This window comes from Gopherus evgoodei, chromosome 8 (genome assembly GCF_007399415.2).
Source record: "Gopherus evgoodei ecotype Sinaloan lineage chromosome 8, rGopEvg1_v1.p, whole genome shotgun sequence".
NCBI classification, from domain to species: Eukaryota; Metazoa; Chordata; order Testudines; family Testudinidae; genus Gopherus; species Gopherus evgoodei.
This window is the reverse complement of record NC_044329.1, coordinates 49,074,010-49,094,407: the sequence shown is the minus strand read 5'-3', so window position 1 is coordinate 49,094,407 and position 20,398 is coordinate 49,074,010. Positions and strand designations below refer to the sequence as shown.

The 20,398-nt window shown below is 42.6% G+C and overlaps 1 protein-coding gene across 10 annotated transcripts in view; it reads right to left on the bottom strand.

Annotated features, from left to right (window-relative positions):
• SCYL3 (SCY1 like pseudokinase 3) overlaps positions 1-20,077 on the bottom strand; it is a 31,827-nt gene extending 11,750 nt beyond the window's left edge. The window contains exons 1-11 of one of the 10 annotated variants that reach the window (XM_030573744.1): positions 19,970-20,077; positions 16,792-17,037; positions 13,727-13,935; positions 13,472-13,578; positions 12,064-12,351; positions 11,384-11,569; positions 10,460-10,573; positions 9,342-9,398; positions 7,578-7,680; positions 1,153-1,264; positions 186-263 (exon numbers count right to left, since the gene is read on the bottom strand). In XM_030573744.1, the coding sequence (XP_030429604.1) occupies positions 186-263; positions 1,153-1,264; positions 7,578-7,680; positions 9,342-9,398; positions 10,460-10,573; positions 11,384-11,569; positions 12,064-12,228 (815 nt within the window). In that variant the 5' untranslated portion in view covers positions 12,229-12,351; positions 13,472-13,578; positions 13,727-13,935; positions 16,792-17,037; positions 19,970-20,077. The remainder of the gene's footprint in view (positions 1-185; positions 264-1,152; positions 1,265-7,577; positions 7,681-9,341; positions 9,399-10,459; positions 10,574-11,383; positions 11,570-12,063; positions 12,352-13,471; positions 13,579-13,726; positions 13,936-16,791; positions 17,038-19,969) is intronic. The other 9 variants (XM_030573750.1, XM_030573748.1, XM_030573747.1 and 6 more) reach the window with 9 other exon arrangements.
• Positions 20,078-20,398: the final 321 nt, after the last annotated feature.

Here is a 20,398-nt window from a genome sequence, read left to right as displayed (position 1 = left end):
CAGAACACACCGGTGATGTTCTGTGTAAGAGACTGAGATCCACAGATAGAGGAAGTATCATCCCAGCTATAAACCTTTTAAAGTCTTGCTGAGATCCCATTTTGAACATGACAAAGTCATCCCCCCCTCCCATAGCAATAAATGCTCTCCACAAAAGGTTAAAGCTCTTAAAACTTTTCACTTACTTGAAAAATTCAGTTTTCTCCTCCTCAGTCTTTAAGGTTAAACTTTTCAGAAAGTTCACAACTTCCAGAAAATCATTCCTGGCCATAAAAAGAACAAAGGAAGGCTAAGAATCAGGAACTCGAGATTCAAGAAAGCCACATCTTGCATTAATCAGGCACATGGAGGAGGAAAGGGGAGTAACAAGTCACATGACATTGGACTGGGAACATCAGAATGACAATTTGGGCCTCTTGCATTCCTCACTGCAAGTGTGTGCTTCAGCCCCCATTGTAACCATTTCTAGCAGGGGGATTCAATCTCCATGGTCCATTCCATTCTTAGCCTCTCTTGAGGCTATCGAGGCCGTTGAAAGCAATTATGTGATTTGGACACTTGTCCATTAGAAGCTAGACTGAAACCAAGAGTAATTTCCTCAGTCTGCTGGCCTACAACTGGAATTGAATGATGCAGCTATATACAGTATGAACTGAACAATAGTACATTTGCAATCTCTTGAGCATGCTACCCAAATTATGGTGAGAAAAGGAAATTCCCACAACAGGCCAATAACACTACCCCAAGGCAGCAACATATTTAGGTGATGGCAACTGTAGGTCTGTAGAGACTGGAAGTCGAGATGGATCTAAGATAGAGGTACCTCTAACAACCTTGTCTTCTATGCCCTCCATCAGCACCTAGCATGAAGTAGGGGAGATAACATTTGTGATGCACAGGAGTGTCACTCTTTCAACCATCCTGCTGATAATTCAACAGCCCGCTATGAGGGTTATGAGGATTTCTGAATTTAAGGAGTCTCCTTGTCAAAGATCCCACATGACAACATACCTGTGAGCTTGGTAATTATGTTTGCAATTCATGCATCAAACAAGAACCAACAACCTTTCAGAATGAAATGAGTGATGTCAACAACACAGAAGTGAGGAACAGGGAGCTATATCCAAACAGACAAAGCATTCATTTCCTCACCTGAAGAACTCATGAGACAGTAAGCTGGATAGTGGTGGACGACATTTCGGATCTGGATTCAGCAGTGTACAGTGCAAGGTCTGTTGAAAACTGGAGAGAATATCTGCTGAAACTGAAGCCAGAGCGAGCATTAGATTTCATTCTCAGCACTGGGTCCAGACCACACTTAGAGACTGCCCCTTCCTCTGCTGCAAACTTACTATGAAGTGCTGATAGGTAGCAAAATAGTCCAGACAGCTACTAATCAATAGCAGCGGCTCATAAGCCTCTACCTTTTTTAGAAAGGCCATTTTCCATCAACCTCCTCCCTACCTGAGCCATCTAGCCACTGAGTGCTGATGAGTTTAGGGAGTAAGCATGGACAGTACAATGTATAAAAAGCCAATTCTAAAGGGAACGCTTGCTCCTAAGCTTGGTGAAGAGGACAAGAGAAGGTTCTTTTGAGCAGCTTCCTTTTGCCTCACCCATCACATTCCCACTGCAGCAACTACAAACATCCTATGAGAGAAGACAGGCAGGACCTCAATTAAGAGCTCTATTTGGTGTCATTATAATTAAAGTCAGTTGGACAATTACAGGCATGGGCAGACTTCCATGTGAAGAGATAATAAAAATGGATTCTTCAGGAAACGGATGAAAAAGGTGACATGACAGAGAAAAAGGAGCATTACAGAGAAGTGAAATCATGATCTTGTGTTGTGAGAGAGCATAAATAGGATAAGAGGCACAATAGTCCAGTGGACTGAGCATTGTTCAAGGAGCCAGAACACTTGGGTCTGTCACTGACTCCTCCCTGGGAAACCAGGTCAAGTCACTGCAGTTTTGTCTGCCTTGGTTTCTCCATCCATATAATGGGAATAACGATATTCACCCCCTTTCTAAAGGGCTTTGAGAGCTACAGATAAGCACTACGTAAGAGTTTACTGTTAAGAACAAGGGCGCTCACAATGACAAAAGGCAGCAAATTTAACACTAAAGACAATTTTTTCCTCTCATACCTACTGTGCCTAAATAATTACTTTTGAGGCAAAGAGTTTAATATGATTCAGGATTATTTGACATCTATGGCTACAGTAGCTAGGATAAAAATGAAGGGATATCAAACGTCATTCTTCAAGCTATGTAAGTGGTGGAGGGTTTTGGTTTTGTGGAACATTGGTCCACCTTCTATGGAAAGAAGGGGCTGTATAGCTCAGATGGCCTCCTCCTCAGTAGAAGGGGGACCAATCTCCTTGGAGACAGGCTGGCTGGAGTACTCAGGAAGCATTAAGCTAATAGCAAAAGGGGAGGAGAAAAAAGACGATACAGACACACAGCACAAAATCAAGATGCTGAAAACAAAATTAATCAAGAAACCAAAGGACATGAAAAGAAGAAATTCCTGAATTGCCTATACACCAATGCTAGGAACATGGGTAACAAACAAGATGAATTGGAATTGCTCATTTATGAGCATAAATTCAATCTAATTGGTATTACTAAAACTGGGTGGGATGAGTCACATGATTGGAATGTTAAAACCAAAGGTTATAACACATTTAGGAAGGAGTGAGTGGGCAAATGGGAAAGGGACATGGCACTTTATGTCAAAAATGGCATTACCTGTTTCCAAGTCACTGATAACTCAGAAGAAAATTATATTGAATGCTTATGGATCAATGTGCTAACAGATAAAGCACAAGATAGGATTATTAGTTGATGTCTGCTACAGACCATCAAATCACACTAGGGAACTGGATGACCACCTCCATACACACCTGTTTATAATTTGTAGGAAAGAAACCTGGGTGATTGGAGAGAAGGGATTGGACAGGATGTCAATCTGAGTGACATATGCCGGAGGTCTCATGCTACCAGGACTAAAACATCCTTGAGATTTCTAAACACTGTCATCTATAATTTCCTAACTCAAAAAGTGTTGCTGCCAACATGGGGGAATTCTGTATTGGACTTAGTCTTAACTATGAAGAGGAACTGATCACAGAACTAAAAGTTAATGGTAGGTGCTAGTGATCATGACTTGCTCAGATTTATAATATGCAAGAAGAAGAATATCCAGACCAATAATACTTGGTGCTTTACAATGACCAACTGCAAAAAGCTGAAAACAACTATGAGCCAAATCAGCTGGGAGGAAGAATTTACCAGAAAATTGCGAATGATAATTGGGAATCATTTAAGGACACCTTACTAAGTGCCCCAAAAGCCAAAATGCCACAATTGAGAAAGAAGTCCCACGCTAGTTAAAAATCCAACTTGGTTTAGAGTGGAAGTGAAGGCAAATGTAAAAATAAATAAATAAATAAAAATTGATATACAACAAATGGAAGAAAGGAGAAGTTGATAGTAAGGAATATAAGTCAGAAACTGTAGAAAACTGATACGAGAAGCCAAGGGACACAAAGAGAAATCCATGCCCAGTACAGTTAAGGACAATAAGACAGTTATTTAAATCATAGAATATCAGGGTTGGAAGGGACCTCAGGAGATCATCTAGTCCAACTCCCTGGTCAAAGAAGGACAAATCCCCTGACAGGTTTTGTTTCTTTTTCCTCCCCTTCCTTTTTTTTATTTTTTTATTTACACCACCCTAGTTCCCTAAATGGCCTCCTCAAGGATTGAACTCACAACCCTGGGTTCAGCAGGCCAATGCTCAAACCACTGAGCTATCTCCCTGCCCTTTATATTGGGAATAGGTCTGTCAAGTGAATAAAAATATTAATCACAATTAATCACACTGTTAAACAATAGAATACCATTTATTTAAATATTTTAGATGTTTTCTACATTTTCAAACATATTGATTTCAATTATAACACAATACAAAGTGTACAGTGCTCACTTTATATTTATTTTTATTACAAATATTTGTACCATAAAAACAAAAAATAGTTTTTCAATTCACCTAATACAAGAACTTTAGTGTAATTTCTTTATCATGAAAGTTGAACTTACAAATGTAGAATTATGTACAAAAAAATAACCGCATTCAAAAATAAACAATGTAAAACTTTAGAGCCTACAAGTCCACTCAGTCCTACTTCTTGTTCAGCCAATCGCTTAGGCAAACAAGTTTGTTTACATTTGCAAGAGATAATGCTGCCCACTTCTTGTTCACAGTGTCAACTGAACGCGAGAACAAGTGTTTTCATGGCACTGTTGTAGCCGGTGTTGCAAGATATTTACATGTCAGATGTGCTAAATCATATGTCCCTTCAGGCTTAAACCACCATTTCAGAGAACATGTCCATGCTGATGACAGGTTCTTCTTGATAACAACTGAAAACAGTGTGGACCAACGCATGTTCATTTTCATCATCTGAGTCAGATGCCACCAGCAAAAGGCTGATTTTCGTTTTTTTGATGGTTCAGGTTCTGTAGTTTCCACATTGGAGTGTTGCTCTTCTAAGACTTCTGAAAACATGCTCCACATTCCTCTTAGATTTTGGAAGGCACTTCAGATTCTTAAACCTTGGGTCAAATGTTGTAGCTATCTTTAGAAATATCACATTGGTACTGTCTTTGTGTTTGTCAAATCTGCAGCAAAAGTGTTCTTAAAATGAACATGTGCTGAGTCATCATTTGAGACTATTATAACATGAAATATATGGCAGAATGTAGGTAAAATAGAGCTAGAGACATACAATTCTCCCCCAAGGAGTTCAGTCACAAATTTAATTAATGGCCCCCTCCCCCCCTTTTTTTTTTTTAAAACGAGCATCAGCAGCATGAAAGCATATCTTCTGGAATGGTGGCCAAAGCATGAAGGGGCATACAAATGTCTAGGATATCTGGTACGTATATACCTTGCAGCGCCGGCTATGAAATTTCCATGCAGACGCCTGTTCTCACTTTCTGTGATACTGTAAATAAGAAGTGGGCAGCATCATCTCCCATAAATGTAAACAAACTTGTTTGTCTAAGCGATTGGCTGAACAAGAAGTAGGACTGAGTGGACTTATAGGCGCTAAACCTTTACTCTATTTTGGTTTTGAGTGCAGTTATGTAACAAAAAAAATTTACATTTGTAAGTTACACTTTCAGGATAAAGATATTGCACTGCAGTACTTGTATGAGATGAATTGACAAATACTGTGTCTTTTGTTTATCATTTTTACAGTGCAAATATTTGTAATAAAAATATTAATATAAAGCGAGCACTGTATACTTTGTATAGTAACTGAAATCAATATATTTGAAAATGTAGAAAAACATCCAAAATATTTATTAAATCTCAATTGGTATTCTGTTTAACAATGCAATTAAAACTGCAATTAATCGCAATTAATTTTTTTTAGTTAATTGCATTCGTTAACTACAATCAATCAACAGCCCTAATTAGGAACAAAAAATCCTTGACCATAGTATTGGTTCTTTACTAGATGGAAATAGTAGAATTATCAGTAATAATGCAGAAAAGGCAGAGGTGTTCAGTAAGTATTTCTGTTCTATATTTGAGGAAAAACAGATGACAATCTCATCATATGGTGATAACACTTTGTATTCCACTGGTATTTCTGGAGGATGCTGAACAGAAGCTACTAAAGTTAGACATTTTTAGATCAGCAGGTCCAGATTACTTGCTCCTAAAAGTTTTAAAAAGAGCCAACTAAGCAGCTTGTTGGACCATTAACATTGCTTTTAAATAACTCTTGGAGCACCGGGGAAGTTATAGCACACTGGAAGAAAGCTAAGATTGTGCCAATTTTTAAGAAGGATAAAAGGGATGACCCAGGTAACTATAGGCCTGTCAGCCCGATGCCAATCCAGGGCAAGATAATGGAGCAGCTAATACAGGACCTGATTAACAAAGATCTAAGAGAAGGTAATGTAATCAGTGCAAATCAGTATGTGTTTATGGAAAATAAATTCTGTCAAACTGGATATCTTTTTTTGATGAAATTACAAGCCCGGTTGGTAAAGGTAATAGAGTTAACGTAACCTATTTAGACTTCTGTAAGGGGTTTGACTTGGTAATGCATGACATTTTGATTAAGAAACTAAAATGATATAAAATGAACATGGCACACATTACACGGATTAAAAACTGGCTACCTGATAGGTTGCAAAATGTAACTGTTAACGGGGTCGATGGGTGGCAAAGAGGGCAATTGCCCATGGGCTCGGGCAATTTCAAAGGGCCCGAGGGCCCCTGACCACTGCAGCAGCCAGGCATGCATGTGGAATTGCCCGGGGAGGTTGCAGGGCAGAGCTCCTAGGCATGTGTGGGGTGGTACCGATGGCAGTGCAGGCAGCCGGCAGCAGCTCGCTGGGTACCAGCCTGCACAGGCAGCAGCACCACCCAAATGTCAGGTGGACCGCGTCTGCGCAGGCTGGAGCCAATTGACTATTCTGCCCTGGAGCCTGGAATTGCTGTTGGCGGACCTGCTTCTAGTGAGAGACTCAAAGAGCTCAATCTATTTAGTTTAACAAAGAGAAATTTAACAGGCGACCTGATCACAGTCTATAAAGTACCCCCATGGGGAATAAATATATAATGATGGACTCTTCAATCTAGCAGAGAAAGATATAACATGATCCAGTTACCAGACACTGAAGCTAGACAAATTCAGACTGGAAATTAGGTGTACATTTTTAACTGTGAGAATAATTAGCAACTGGAATAATTCATAAGGGTTGTGGTGGATTCTCCATCACTGATCATTTTAAAATCAAAATGGGATTTTTTTCTAAAAAATATGCTCTCTGAATTATTTTGGGGAAATTTTATGCCTTGAATTATACAGGAGGTCAGACTAGATGATCAACTTGGTCCCTTCTAGCCTTAGAATATATGAATCTGTGTGTCATTTCTACCTTCTGATTGCAGGGAAGGATCAATCTTAACAGTAATTTGCATTTACATAGTTCCTTTGATTGAGCATTGCAAAGTGGTTTACAAAAGATAAATCCATTATCTAAATTTTGCAGATAGGGAAAGCCAACAGATTATATAATTTACCAAAGTCATGCACAGGGGAAGTGAGATTTTGGAATCAGACGTTGCATCCCAACAGCCAAACCAGGATGCCAGCTGCTGGACAATCCTCCCTAACACTGCTGTACCCTAGTTTCCATTGCAAAAAAATTCCCATCCCAGTCACTGACACCTGGATTGAATTTCCAGTCAGTATGCAAGCTATAAAGAAAAAGCAACCACAAAGAAGTCTCCTGTCCTGTCAAGGACAGCATGGAACAGGAAGAGCTCTTAAGGGAGAGGTTCTCATTTCTGAAATACGTGGAGAGTGAAATGGACAATCACTTCTCTACAATAAAAGTTTTGTCATGCTGCTTCTGAGACACTCTTTGCTATTGGAAAATGAATACTTTGGGTCATTTACGCAAGGAACAAGCTACATGGGAAAATGTGGTGTGGGAGGTAGCAAAATAAAGTAATTTTATTTCTTGTCTTTGAGGACTCTCACCCTGATCATTTAAGAATGTCAGCAGATTTTCAACCATTGTTCCAAATGAATAGGCATCCCGGGCATGTCCGTGGCTGTCAGGAAGAATTTTGAAATCTGCAGACTGAAAAAATAAATCATCATAAAGCAGGAGCCTGCTACACAATTTCCATGAGTCTCTACTCTCTCCTTACACCTTCTGATTCTTTGTATAGTACCATTACTCCACTCAGTGCATTACAAGTGGAATATTATGCAAAGCTCAAAAGCCTCTAGGGCCTTAAAGAGCTTACAGCCTAGACATACAAACAAGAACATCACAGTTAAACAGTGCCCCATGAGTTCATCCAGCAACTGTAAGCCAGAAGCTTTCTGCATTTCTATGGAAACCGATGTTAATCAGGGAGAGAACTCGCTCTCTTCTAGTCTGTAAGCAGTCTGCATTACACTATAGACATGACAGCTGGTTAATAAGGGAAACACGTGGACATTAAATGCAACAGCATCATAAAACTATGTAGTTTTAAAAGGATCAACAACTTCTCACAGCAAATGTTAACGGAATGAGGCTTTAGGTTCTTTATAGTTTAAAAAATGAGCATATTGTTTGCACCAAGTTTTACAAAATTAAATTGGCGAGTTTTAAAATACAAATGTTCAAGATGATGACGACTTTCTTTTCCGGGTGCAGCTTACCAGCTTCTTAAATTTTGACTTTCTGCATAGAACAAAAGTTGGCTTCATTTTCAGAACTGGCACTTTATAAATTCTTAGAATACATGTGACTGGATTGCTCTTGGGAGTATAACATTTACATAAACCACTACAACCTTCAAATGGCCACGAGTCGTGTTCGATAATCAGTCTCTACACATGCCCAGCAACCTTTTAAATACTTGAACTGGCCTGTTCTTCTGGCCAATTTTATCTTATAAAACTTGGTGCACAAAAATTTGCTCAGCTTTAGAATACTTAAAAATACCAAAGTCTTGTTTGGCCGATGTTTGTTCTGGAAGATTACTGGTCAGTCTTTTTATGGCTATTTAGCTATGTGGTCCTCTGGCAATTTAACAGAAATAGTAAATAATATAGCAGGCCATTTACTTTAAGACTTCCTAAGAGAAACATAACCAGTACCTAGCAAGAGTACAGAATGTTTTTTTGAAAAAGGAAAATTATGCCTAACTTGGAATCTTCCTTGGAGATATGAACTAGTTCTGGAGCTATAAAATAAAGACATGTTCTATCACATTCCATATAGCTCCATCCCGATGATAAAGAAGAGTTTAAAAAAATAAAAGAAAAAGGAGCATCAAAACAAAAGAATCTCTGGCAGATCTCTGAGCATTTGTTCATCCTACAACCACCCTCCTCTGTAACTGCAAAGCTCATCAACTGTGGATATTTATTGTTGGGGAAAAGTGTTTTGTATTTATTTATCAAGAGAAAGATAGAAGCAAATATTGTCATTTCACTATTTTAAAAATTAATTATGTAAGCGTATAGTGTTCAGGTGGAAAAATTTTGGGCACGGTTGTAAATATTAAGGCTGAGACACAAATGTGAACAAATATTCGCTGTTAGGCCTGTTGCTCTGTCATTAAAGTATTCCGTTGAGTCACCTCCCCCTTTCACAATATACAAGTTATGGACAGTACAACACAATTCTGAAGTTATCTAGATGGACATATCTGCGCTTATTTGCTTCAATATTGAAAACCAAAAAATCCTGCAGCAAAAACAGATTAACTTCTGATCAACCCCGAGTACAGCAATGCTACTCACCCTCTCTTCAGGAGGGATGGCTGCCTGGTCTCGCACTGACTTGATACCACAAAGGAACTAGAAAGAGGAAAGGAAAACTTCATGTTAAATATTTTGAGCTAATCATTTGTCGCTTGGTGAGCTGGCACCAAGCAGCTGTGGATGAAACCCAGCTTTTTTTGCCCTTTTTTCTTCTCTCTCTCTCAAGACTGGCTGAATGTACAAGAGTGGGTTCCCCCCTTCCACATTCAGTATAGGGTATGCCTCACTACCTTACCAACCTGGAGAGATAGCTCTGGGCTCTAGGCATCAAGGATAAAACACCAAGATGCCCTGCAGTTGCTGAATTTTACTAGAGTCAATTCTGCCTTCAGTCTTAAAACCATATCCCTACATGCTGTACCTGGACCTCTGGATCTTTAATAATGGTGGGATTTTACTCCAATGCTCTTGGTCAAAATTTCACCTCTTGTAATGTTGTGCATCACGAAAGGTAACAATTGCCTGGCCAGCTGTCCCTCTCCAGGAGGTGGTAAAACTATTAGTGATGCTATGTGGGTACAGTTTATGAAGAATTTGGGGTTCCTTTGGAATGAAAGCCAGAATGTATTTGAGTAATGTCTCACTGCAGCACTGACTCTGCACAGGATGCAGCTGAGTTCAAGATAGACATTTTCCTCCCAACATCAATAATGTGCAACGCAGAAGCCAGCAGGGAGAACCAAAGTGCCCTTTAAATGAGTGAGGATGTTAACCTGTTTTAATCTGGATTCAGCTTTTCTGCTTCAGGGAAAGAAAGCAAACTCTTTTACTAACCAGTAGCAGCGGTTGTAATGAGGACAGACTTCAAGTTGTTCCCACTCTCCCTCTCCCCAACCCTAACATCTCCTTGCAGCCACTTCTAGTCCCCTTGAATGACTAGTTAACTTTACTCACACATGGTCATTTATGGTAACTGTGTTCTTAGAGCAAGCATGCAGGCCACGGATCTGGGAAGCAGGCTGATACGCTTTTAATATTAATTCTCAATTTAGGCAATTGGATACATTTTAAATTTAAGCAAAGCTTACTAATGATGGAGCCCCAACAAGCCAGAAACCCTTGTTCCAAGCATTGTGAGTGGGTTGTTTGGCTCTTACCTCTGGGGTGGCTTCATTAAGGTTGCAGACTGTTTCCATTCCTCCTAGTTTCCAGTGCCCATCCTCACTTACAAATACAGATGATAAACAGATGTTGTTATGCGTTAGGTTTCCCTAAAATATAAAATAAACAATAGACCTGGGGATCGATGAAGGTATTAAATCCGTGTTAGCACTAATTTGGTGCTCTGATGATCTGAGAAAAAGCTGCTGAAAAGTACACAGATCAGCAATTAGACTGCAGGTTCCTTAATGGTTTTGTAGGCCAAACAGCACCTTTCATAAGGACCGAGGCTTTAAAGGAGGCCAAGTTTAACTATCACAGTCCTTTTACTCTAATTGCAAGTTACAAGAGGCCCTCCATATCTGAGCACCAAGACTTAAAGTTACACTGGCTTCAGATCTGGGATTTGCTAATTCAATCCTGAACACATGCCTAAAAAGCACTGCTAGACCAGGGACAAAGTCTGATATCTCATGTACCACTAGGATGATAAACAAATATGTTATGCTGAGAATTCATTTCCAGCAGCATCTGTTCATAGCTCTGACAAGTCATGCGATCTCAGGCCATAAAGTCATGACATTCTCATAATTATCTTCCCTGTTCTGGCTTTTCAGATACATTTTATCATTCACTGCCTCAAAAACAGCAAGTGAGAATTCTTTGTACCACCTAAAAGCAGTCTGGAACACCAGCTGCCAGATTATTCTCTATCAGTCTGAGATAGCTGCTAATGCCATGTCACAAGTGAAGTGAAATAAAAAGCAGGCAAGGAACAAGAAACGTGAGATTTTAAGGTCCAATACCTCACAATCATCCACGTAAGCCCACTGATAAAGCCTTCCCTCTCCTCATGTAATCCTGCTCCTGCTCGGAGCCCAAACCTTACACATTCACACCTGTTTCTGTTGGGAACTTACCCTGTCATGAAGGAAGATGAGAGCTAGCAATAAGTCATAGATCCCTGCACAGATCTCATCTGAGGACAGCATCTCCAGCACCATCTCCAAAGGCTTTACACGCTCTGTAACCAGGTGAATCCCATCTGTTTCCACAGTACAAGAGAGGAAGCGCAAAAGGCAAGGGTGGCGCAAGGTTTTCAGGTGCTTCAAAAATGACAAGGAGAAAACAAGTCAGTATATATCCCACATCCCTTATAGGCAGGGAGTTTAGTTGGGATTAATCACTTTGGCATCTCCTCACATGCAAGTGCTTAACCATACAACCTTAATGTCCTTTTAAGTGAGTTTTCCAGAGGGAATTATAAATTCCAATCCCACTCCCTACCAGAATACCCACCACTACATACTGCTCTTATTTTGATCACACTGTACAATGTTTTTTGTCATATCAAAATCTTATTTAAAAAATAAAACTTGTATTTGGGAGCTGTGAGAGTGTCCCTGTAATTAAGGAGATCTGCTAGAAGCAGGGATCATTACCCTTCAAATGTATTATAAATTACCCTGTTTCTTCCTCCTCCCTCCCAAGGGACTTTTAAGGACATTCATGTACAGGAACTGATAGCTTCACTTTGGTACTAAAAAAGGCAGAGAGAATTAGAAAGAAGCCTGTTATTCAGCAAGGCCACGTTCTCTACCTTGGCAGCTTTATTAACTGTGTCTTCATTCTCTGTTTTATACACAAAGACCGAGGCAAGCTTGCCATCTTGCAGTGCAGCCGGGTAAATTGTGAGTCCAGTCGGTAAGGTATATGGTGGCTCTTCCAGTGTGCAGCTCTTTAAAGCACTGTTCTCCGAGCCCATCACTTGCAGAACTAGGCCGTTGTGGAAGGTCTCTCGGTGTCAAATAGGCCTTAGGGTGAACAGAGGTTTTTCAGACAATTTAATTCCAACAGGCACCATCCAATTTATTCTTCAGAACATTTTCTGAAAAGTGTGAAAAAACACATCAAAAAAAGGTTATCTTGTTGATGTACCTGAGTCAACCGTTCTCTCCCAGGAGTTTCAGCAGATAAAAATCTAAAACTCAGTCATTTATGTTGTAAAGGTAATTAAGGGCTTGGACAGCTCTAGAGATAGAGACTTTGGCCATGGCTACACTTACAGTTCTGCAGCGCTGGTAGTTACAGCTGTGTTCGTACAGCTGTGTAGGGCCAGCGCTGCCGTGTGGCCACACTGACAGCTACCAGCGCTGACGTGTGGCCACATTTGCAGCATTTGCAGCGCTGTTGGGAGTGATGCATTGTGGGCAGCTATCCCAGCATTCAAGTGGCTGCAACGTGCTTTTCAAAAGAGGGGGGTGGGGTGGAATGTGACAGGGAGCGTGGAGGAGACGGAGAGAATGGATTTTTGGTGTTGACTCTGTTCTCAGCTCCCTGCCTTGCAAGTTCTAAGGACTGGAAGACACACAGTGCCTACCTTCAATCGTTTTAAAAGTTCTGACCCCCTTCCCCCACCCCTCACTCATTCACTAAATGCAAATTATGCACTCCTAAACAGCCGTCAGACCAGATAAGCATCTGCTCAACATGGACTTCCCCCTCCCCCTCTGCCGTGTCAGCGTGCTGTTTCTCTCTTCAAGCAAACAGCTGTGAATATTCCAAAGTAATTTCCCTGCCTGCCTCCGCTCGCTCAGCAAACAGGAGCTGTGTTTGTTTTTTAAATAAGCAGTTTGGCTGAACTCCGAGCTCTCCCTTTCTTCCGGTTTGTTGTGGACAGGAATTCTGGGATACCTCCTTATACCCCGGAGGTCAATAAAAGCGCTGGTGGGGTCCACACTTGCTGACCAGCGCTGGATCACCAGCGCTGGAATCGCTTCACCCGAGGCTCGACCGGGTGTACAGCCAGCGCTGCAACCAGGGAGTTGCAGCGCTGGCCGTGCTTTGCAAGTGTGGCCACATCCTAAGTTGTAGTGCTGTAACCCCCTCACCAGCGCTGCAACTCTCTAGTATAGCCATGGCCTTTAGCTGTGGAACAGGTAAAGCACAAACAACTCCATGCAAGCTATACCATAAGATACTGCTAATTTGGCCACGTCTACACTTACCAAGGATTGATGCTGCAGCAATCGATGCAGTGGGGGTCAATTTAGCGGTCTAGCAAAGACCTGCTAAATCAATTGCAGAGCACTCTCTGATCAACTCCGATGCTCCACTGGAATGAGAAGATTAAGGTAAACTGATGGGAGAGTGTCTCCCATTGACGCAGTGCGGTATAGACACTGCAGTAAGATGACCTAAGCTATGTTGACTCCAGCTATGTTATTCACATAGCTGGAGTAGCGTAATTTAGGTCGACTTACCCCAGTAGTGTAGACAAGGCCTATGTCTGAATCTCACCCTACAGGATAATTCAGTTTCCATTCAATCTTTGGAGTCTCTGCCAAAACTCTCCCTGGTGATGGTGATCTGTCATGTCAATAACTGCCTATTGGATCTTCACCAAAGGCAACAACTGATATAGCTTTAAGCCATCTGACAGTCATGACTTTTGGTCTTCACTGATCTAAACCTGATGTAAAAAAAAAACAAAACAAAAAAACCCAAAACAAATCAGGAACCTCAAGGTGAGGGGCTCCTCTTTCCATCACCAAATCCCCTGAGCCAACTCTCTCTCTAGATCTAAATATTTCATTAGGTAAAACTACAATGAAAATTAAATGGAATTAGAAAGGTCTGCCACACCATCCTGCTGGTGCAGTACTGACAAATGAAGGAGTTCCTTAATCTCTTTGATGTTGCCTTATATACTTGGTATACCAAGCAAAATTCACCTCCACTGCTGCTCAGCTGTAGCAAGTGCATCATCACTGAAGTGTTGACAGATCGGTGGTCGCAGGAGACACCACCACTGAAGGAGTGACTGGACACAACTTTTAGTTTCTACCATCACCACCCCAATTCGCCTCTTTTTGTTTTTGTAGCTTGCCTTAGAACTGAATGTATTTTCCTCCTGACTGCCTTCTTTCCATCTGGCTAATGTTGGCAGGCAGGCAGGCAAACCTAACCTCCCTCCTGTCCCCACACCACTATATTTACAGTGGAGATGAAATTAACCTGAATTTTTGTTTTACTTCCTTGCTTGTGAACCAGCTCCAGAAGATAACAGTGGAATACACGCAATGTTCTTCTGGGGGCAGGAGCCCTTTTAAAAGTATTGGTAGGATAGGCCTGTGCTCTATAGTCAGTGTCATGCTGACAGGCTACCTCAGGTAATGAGCAAACTTTCACCATGATATACCCAAAAGGTTGGCCTCTCTTAAATTATCAAAAACTAAAACATGTAGAAGTGCAGGCTAAGGGAAGGGAAATCATGTCTTATCCTTGAGGGCATCTGCTCAGCACTGTGGGGATCAGAAAGGAATTCTTACCCCATCCCATGTAAATTATTTTGCACAGCTGGAAGATTGCATTATGGCATTTTTCGCCTTCCTCTGAAGCATGAGGCACAGACTACTGCTGAAAGCAATATAACACACTTCTTGACCTCTTGGTCTGATTTTTATAAGGCAAAGCTTCCATTCTGGCTTCTCTCTAGTTTTTTCTCCCTTCTCAGGGTTCATTAGTGTAGGATATGTGTTGGTAGATTTTTCTGTTATAGGTTCTTGGTTTTGTTCTCACTTACTGCTTCAATTAAAAATTAGTTATCTAACTGGTTGCCTTGAAAAATATGGTGCATTACAGTCTAAATGTTTCATATTAAATTCTTATTATTTAATAAATCAGTTGTGCAATCCATATAGTCAGTGTGAACTTTGGGAATGAACAATTTTTTTTTTTTTTTTAAACAAATGTAGCTAGGTAAGAAACTATCATTCGAAGCTAGAAGCCCAGCAGGGGGCACTCACAATAGTGGGGTACTGATTTTATACAAATCTTACATAAACACTATCTCATCTTTTTATGCTTGGACAGCAATGGAGAGATGGGTTGTTCTATAATTAACAGTTAGAATCCTGCATATGCTTCCCAGTAGGATGTATCTATTTTAATAAAGGTCAGATGTGGCAACTGAACTGTTTGTCTCTCTTTGAAAACTAGAATGTAGTACAGCTTCTTATCTGCCTTCTCTGACACACAGCTCACCAGCTTGTAGCAACTACATGGATGCAGGATGGCATGAAGGAGATGGACTAAAAGGCCATTTTATATGCAAAAAGGGGCCAAATTTCAGACCATGCTTATATCTGACACTAAAGAGAGTGAAACACTTTCTTCAGAAACAGAAAAATTCACTTTCAAACAGGAAAATACTTCTTTTAATGGGGGACTCAAGTCATTTAAGATGCTTTTTTGTTACCTTCAGCAGATGGCTGGTAGTGTGCACGTGCGCAGGAGAGCATGGGGACTGAGTCCATAGAATTCAAAAACGGTGCCTATAGAATAACTCCTCCAATACCTAAACAGTACTCAGGTAAACAACCTCACTGTCTAAAAGATCTCTTGCACACATTTCATGGGTCCAGACTTGTAGGTTTAATCCTGAGAAATTATGTTTTTACCTAAATTTGACATTTGAACATTAACATGTAACAAGATGTGGTCATCTTGAATTGTGTTAGAATGTTTCATGTAACTAACCCTTTACTGGGGGCTGGGGAATGGACAGATTTCTATTACCTAACCACAAATTTGAGCACACTGTCTAATCATCATCAGCGCTGCCAGTCTCAACATCAGCTTCAACTTGAGAGTGATACGTCCCTCCCTGGATCACCTGAAACAAATATATCACTTGGCATCCAGATTGACAATAGCCCTATTACTTTGGGATCTGATAGCTAAACAAGACTGCTACCATGTCAAATCATTACAGAGAGCTTATAAAAAATTGTTGATTTATTTGAAACAGTTTATTCAATCTGATAATGACTTGATTTTATTACCCTGACTGATTTTATATTAACCCACTTTGTTCTAATTGAATTTGTTTATATCTACTTTATTTTATGTTTTTGCTTAAGTAGCTGGGCCTAGATTTTTTTTTAAAAGGTATTTAGTCATTGCTCCATTCAGCATGTCAACACCTAACTGACCTAGGAGCCTAAGTCTCATTTTCAAAAGTAACTTTTAGGCTCTAAATCTCTTTGTATCTTAAGTGTTTAGGTCACTTTTGAAAGTGAGACTCAGGCTTCTAAATCAGTTAGGCATTAACACATTAGGGGGGCAAAAATATCTAGGCCTTAGTTAATAAAATTGATACAATTGGAAATCTGTGTGGTTTGGATTTTTTTTATCCTCAGAGACATCAAGATTCTAGACCTGAGGGATAAATACAAGAGGCAACTCTGTGGCCCAGCTAATGGCGATCCACACAACTGCTCTACAGTCCTCTCATAACTGGTGCCTGAACAAAAACACTGTTTACCTTTTGAAGGACAGTTGATTACATATTATTTCTTTCAATAAGCAATGTTGGTTCCAAAACCACCTTGGAGGTCGTGGGGTGGTGGATACCAGTCGATCATCCTAACGGCTGACCAATTCTCCACAAAAAGTCTATGCTCCCCACACAACAGAGATTTAGGATAACTTGTGTAATTCATGTGCGGCTTTGCCATTTCAAATTCATGCTGATAATACCCCACACTTCAATAAAAAGAGGCAGATAGTCCTAGAGAAAGAAATATGTTTGTCAAGGAGCATCTTTTACAAGCACTAAAGACATTTCTTTTTGTTTGAGTCCTTCATAACTAAAACCCTGCAGCTAGCAAGCTGTGTGTTCATCCTTTAGCTGCAAAGCAGGAACCACTCTGAGTACCCTTATCTTTCTACCTTTGTGGTAGAAGGGGATTGCCGAGTGAATCCAGCTTCTTGAAATTCTTGCTTTTGGACAGAACTCATTTTCTTACATGTCCCTCCAGCCAATTGTCTCCTGGCAGCTGACACAATAGGCTGCATGTACTTCATGTCACTGCCACCAGAGTCAGGAGAGCTCTTCTCTCACCTTACTAAACACCAAGCACACTTCATGGACTCAGACTAATGCTTGGCATGGAGTCTTAGGAAAAAAGTCATGTGTGTAAACATCACCTCCCTTCATCCAAGCAAAAAGCACTTTTGAGACTCTAAGCATAGTAGGGGCTGAATGAGTGGAAAAAACCAGGATATTTCATATCTTGGTTTCACCGATCAGTTTACCAATGAAAGAGACAACTATCTTCAACAAATCCATTCAAACAAGAAATAGTGACAAAGAACATCACCACCTTTCATGCAAGGAACTCCAGACATATAATTGCTCCATGAAACATTCTCTTGCACCCCAAGATAAAGATACTGAAACAGTAGCTACCCAACCTTTTTCTGGTGAAGGTCCCCATCCCCCTTTGATGGATTGGGTGCCCATTCACACTGTGTTACCCATATATCCTGGCACAACTACAACCTCTCCATTTTCCTCTGCCCATTCACTCATTCTGGCTCTTTTCCATCTTTTTTCCTCCTCGCCTTGTTTCCCCTTTTTCCTTTCTTCCATTTTCTTGCTCCCTATTCCCTGCTTGCTTCCCGTCTTTCCCTTTTCACAAAAAGGCTGTATAATCCTTGAGATTGAGGGTTGACTTGTAGATCCATGGAGGTGGGCATCATGCCCTCTTGCGGTGGAGCCACGTAAAGACTAGGCTGCTGCCTGAGACTGTGGCCCTCTACATAGAAACTACCACCACGATCAAAGATGCCTTACTCACCTGCTCCCAGGCAGCACTGAATGCATCACGCAACTTTATCTCCACTCATCCAACATTATGCAGCTTTCCATTCATCCCCTCCTCCACCCCTGCAACTTCTTAAACTAGTCTGATGCCCTGCCCAGGCTAGTGCAGTGTTTCCCAACAGCAATCATCCCAGTGCCTCTTTTGGGTGTAGCGTACAGAGTGAATTTCTAAACTTATCACTAACTGCACAGATCAAACTGCCATCCTGCAGTTTGCAGACTGCTCATGAACAACCCTACAACCAAATACAGTATGTGAACAATGGAAAATGGCATCTTTTGGCAAGAAAGCTAATTTCCATTTCACCCTTTCTTGAGGACAGCTGAAACTTTGGAGGCTGGGGATTGGAAAAGATAGGTTTTAAAGTTAAGGAAGGTACTTTGAAAGCATCTAGTCTGTCCATTACCCAGTTTCAAACTACAAATTATTTATTGACAAGTCACCCATAACAATTCCAGGGTATCGAGTGTATGTATATGGGGGAAGTATTGTTCCCCAGACTAGATTTTTGACACTAGAGGATCAAATCTTTGTGCCGCTGAGTTATAAATAACTTTATTCATCCAGGGGCCTGGTGAAGTCAAGCATATTTGTCCCCACAAAGCACAAAACTCCCACAGGGCGACTGAACTGCAATGTCATATTTGCACTAGAAATAAACACCCATTGAAACCCCCTGACAAGAAATAAACATCCACTGAGATCTCCTGACAAAGCTTCTCAGATCCAGCCGGTGTCCTTGGGAAGGACCTGGCTCCCATGATCTTGCCTCGGTGCCATCACAGGGACACAGGACGATATCCCACCCTGTGCCTCAAAGTCACCTGATAGATTTGTTGGCCCTGGCAGGCTGTCACTGGGATAGCCCAGGGAGAGATTAGTGACCTCTAGGGGCAGCCAGCCAGTGAGCTGCCAGGCAGAACCCTAGCCCTGAGCGAGGAAAGGATCTACTTCCTATCACACACCCGATACCTCTCCCACCAATAACCCCTGCCTCTCCCTCACATCACCCCTCCTTAACCCTGCCCCCACCTGCCCCACCGATAGCCCCTGCCTCTCCCCCACATCACCCCTCCCTAACCCTGCCCCACCGATAGCCCCTGCCTCTCCCCCACATCACCCCTCCCTAACCCTGCCCCACCGATAGCTCTGCCTCTCCCCCACATCACCCCTCCCTAACCCTGCCCCACCGATAGCCCCTGCCTCTCCCCCACATTACCCCTCCCTAACCCTGCCCCACTGATAGCCCCTGACTCTCCCCCACATCACCCCTCCCTAACCCTGCACCCACCTTCCCCACTGATAACGCCTGCCTCTCCGCCACATCACCCCCCTTAACCCTGCCCCATTACCCCCACCTGCCCTACCAGTAACCCCTGCCTCTCCGCCACATCACCCCCCTTAACCCTGCCCCATTACCCCCACCTGCCCTACCAGTAACCCCTGCCTCTCCGCCACATCACCCCCCTTAACCCTGCCCCATTACCCCCACCTGCCCTACCAGTAACCCCTGCCTCTCCGCCACATCACCCCCCCTTAATCCTACCCCATTACCCCCACTTGCCCCACCGATAACCCCTGCCTCTCCCTCACATTACCCCCTTAACCCTGCCCCCATTAACCCCTGCCCGCCCCTCCCCTCACCCCATTACCACTCCCCATTACTCTCTGCCTGCCTCATCAATAATAACGTCCCCATTCACCCACTCCCTAATCCTGCCCCCATCACCGCCTGCCCGCCCCATTGATAACCCACCTCCCTCCCCCCACCAATGACTCCCCTCCTCGACCCCATTGGCCCCGTAGCGGGAGGGGGCAGGGAGCCCCCCTCACCTGCCTTGCCCGGTCCGCTGGGGGAGGGGTCGGGGTCGGGGCTCGAGTCTCCACGTCGGCCTCAGCCCCGCCGACAGCCGCCGCCTCTCCCCACAGATCCGCCGCCGTCGCCCGCCTCTCCGGCTTCCGGCCCCGCGTCGCACCATAGAGTCGCTCCGCCGGCGGCAGGAACGCCTCCCGGACACGCAGCGCGGCAGCGGCCATCTTGGGCCGGGGTGGGGCGGCGCAGGCGCAGGGTGAGGTTTAGGCTGCGGGCGGAACGCAGCCAGCGCCTGAGGCTGGAGGCGGCCATTTTGGAGAGGGGCGGGGGCGGGCCTCGCGGGGGCGGGGTGTATGGTCAGCTCCCGGGCTATGCCCGGCTGTGGGTAGAGTGCCGCCGCCCTGAGTGACGTAGGCAGCTCCGCTCCCCTGTCCCAGCATCCCCCCAGG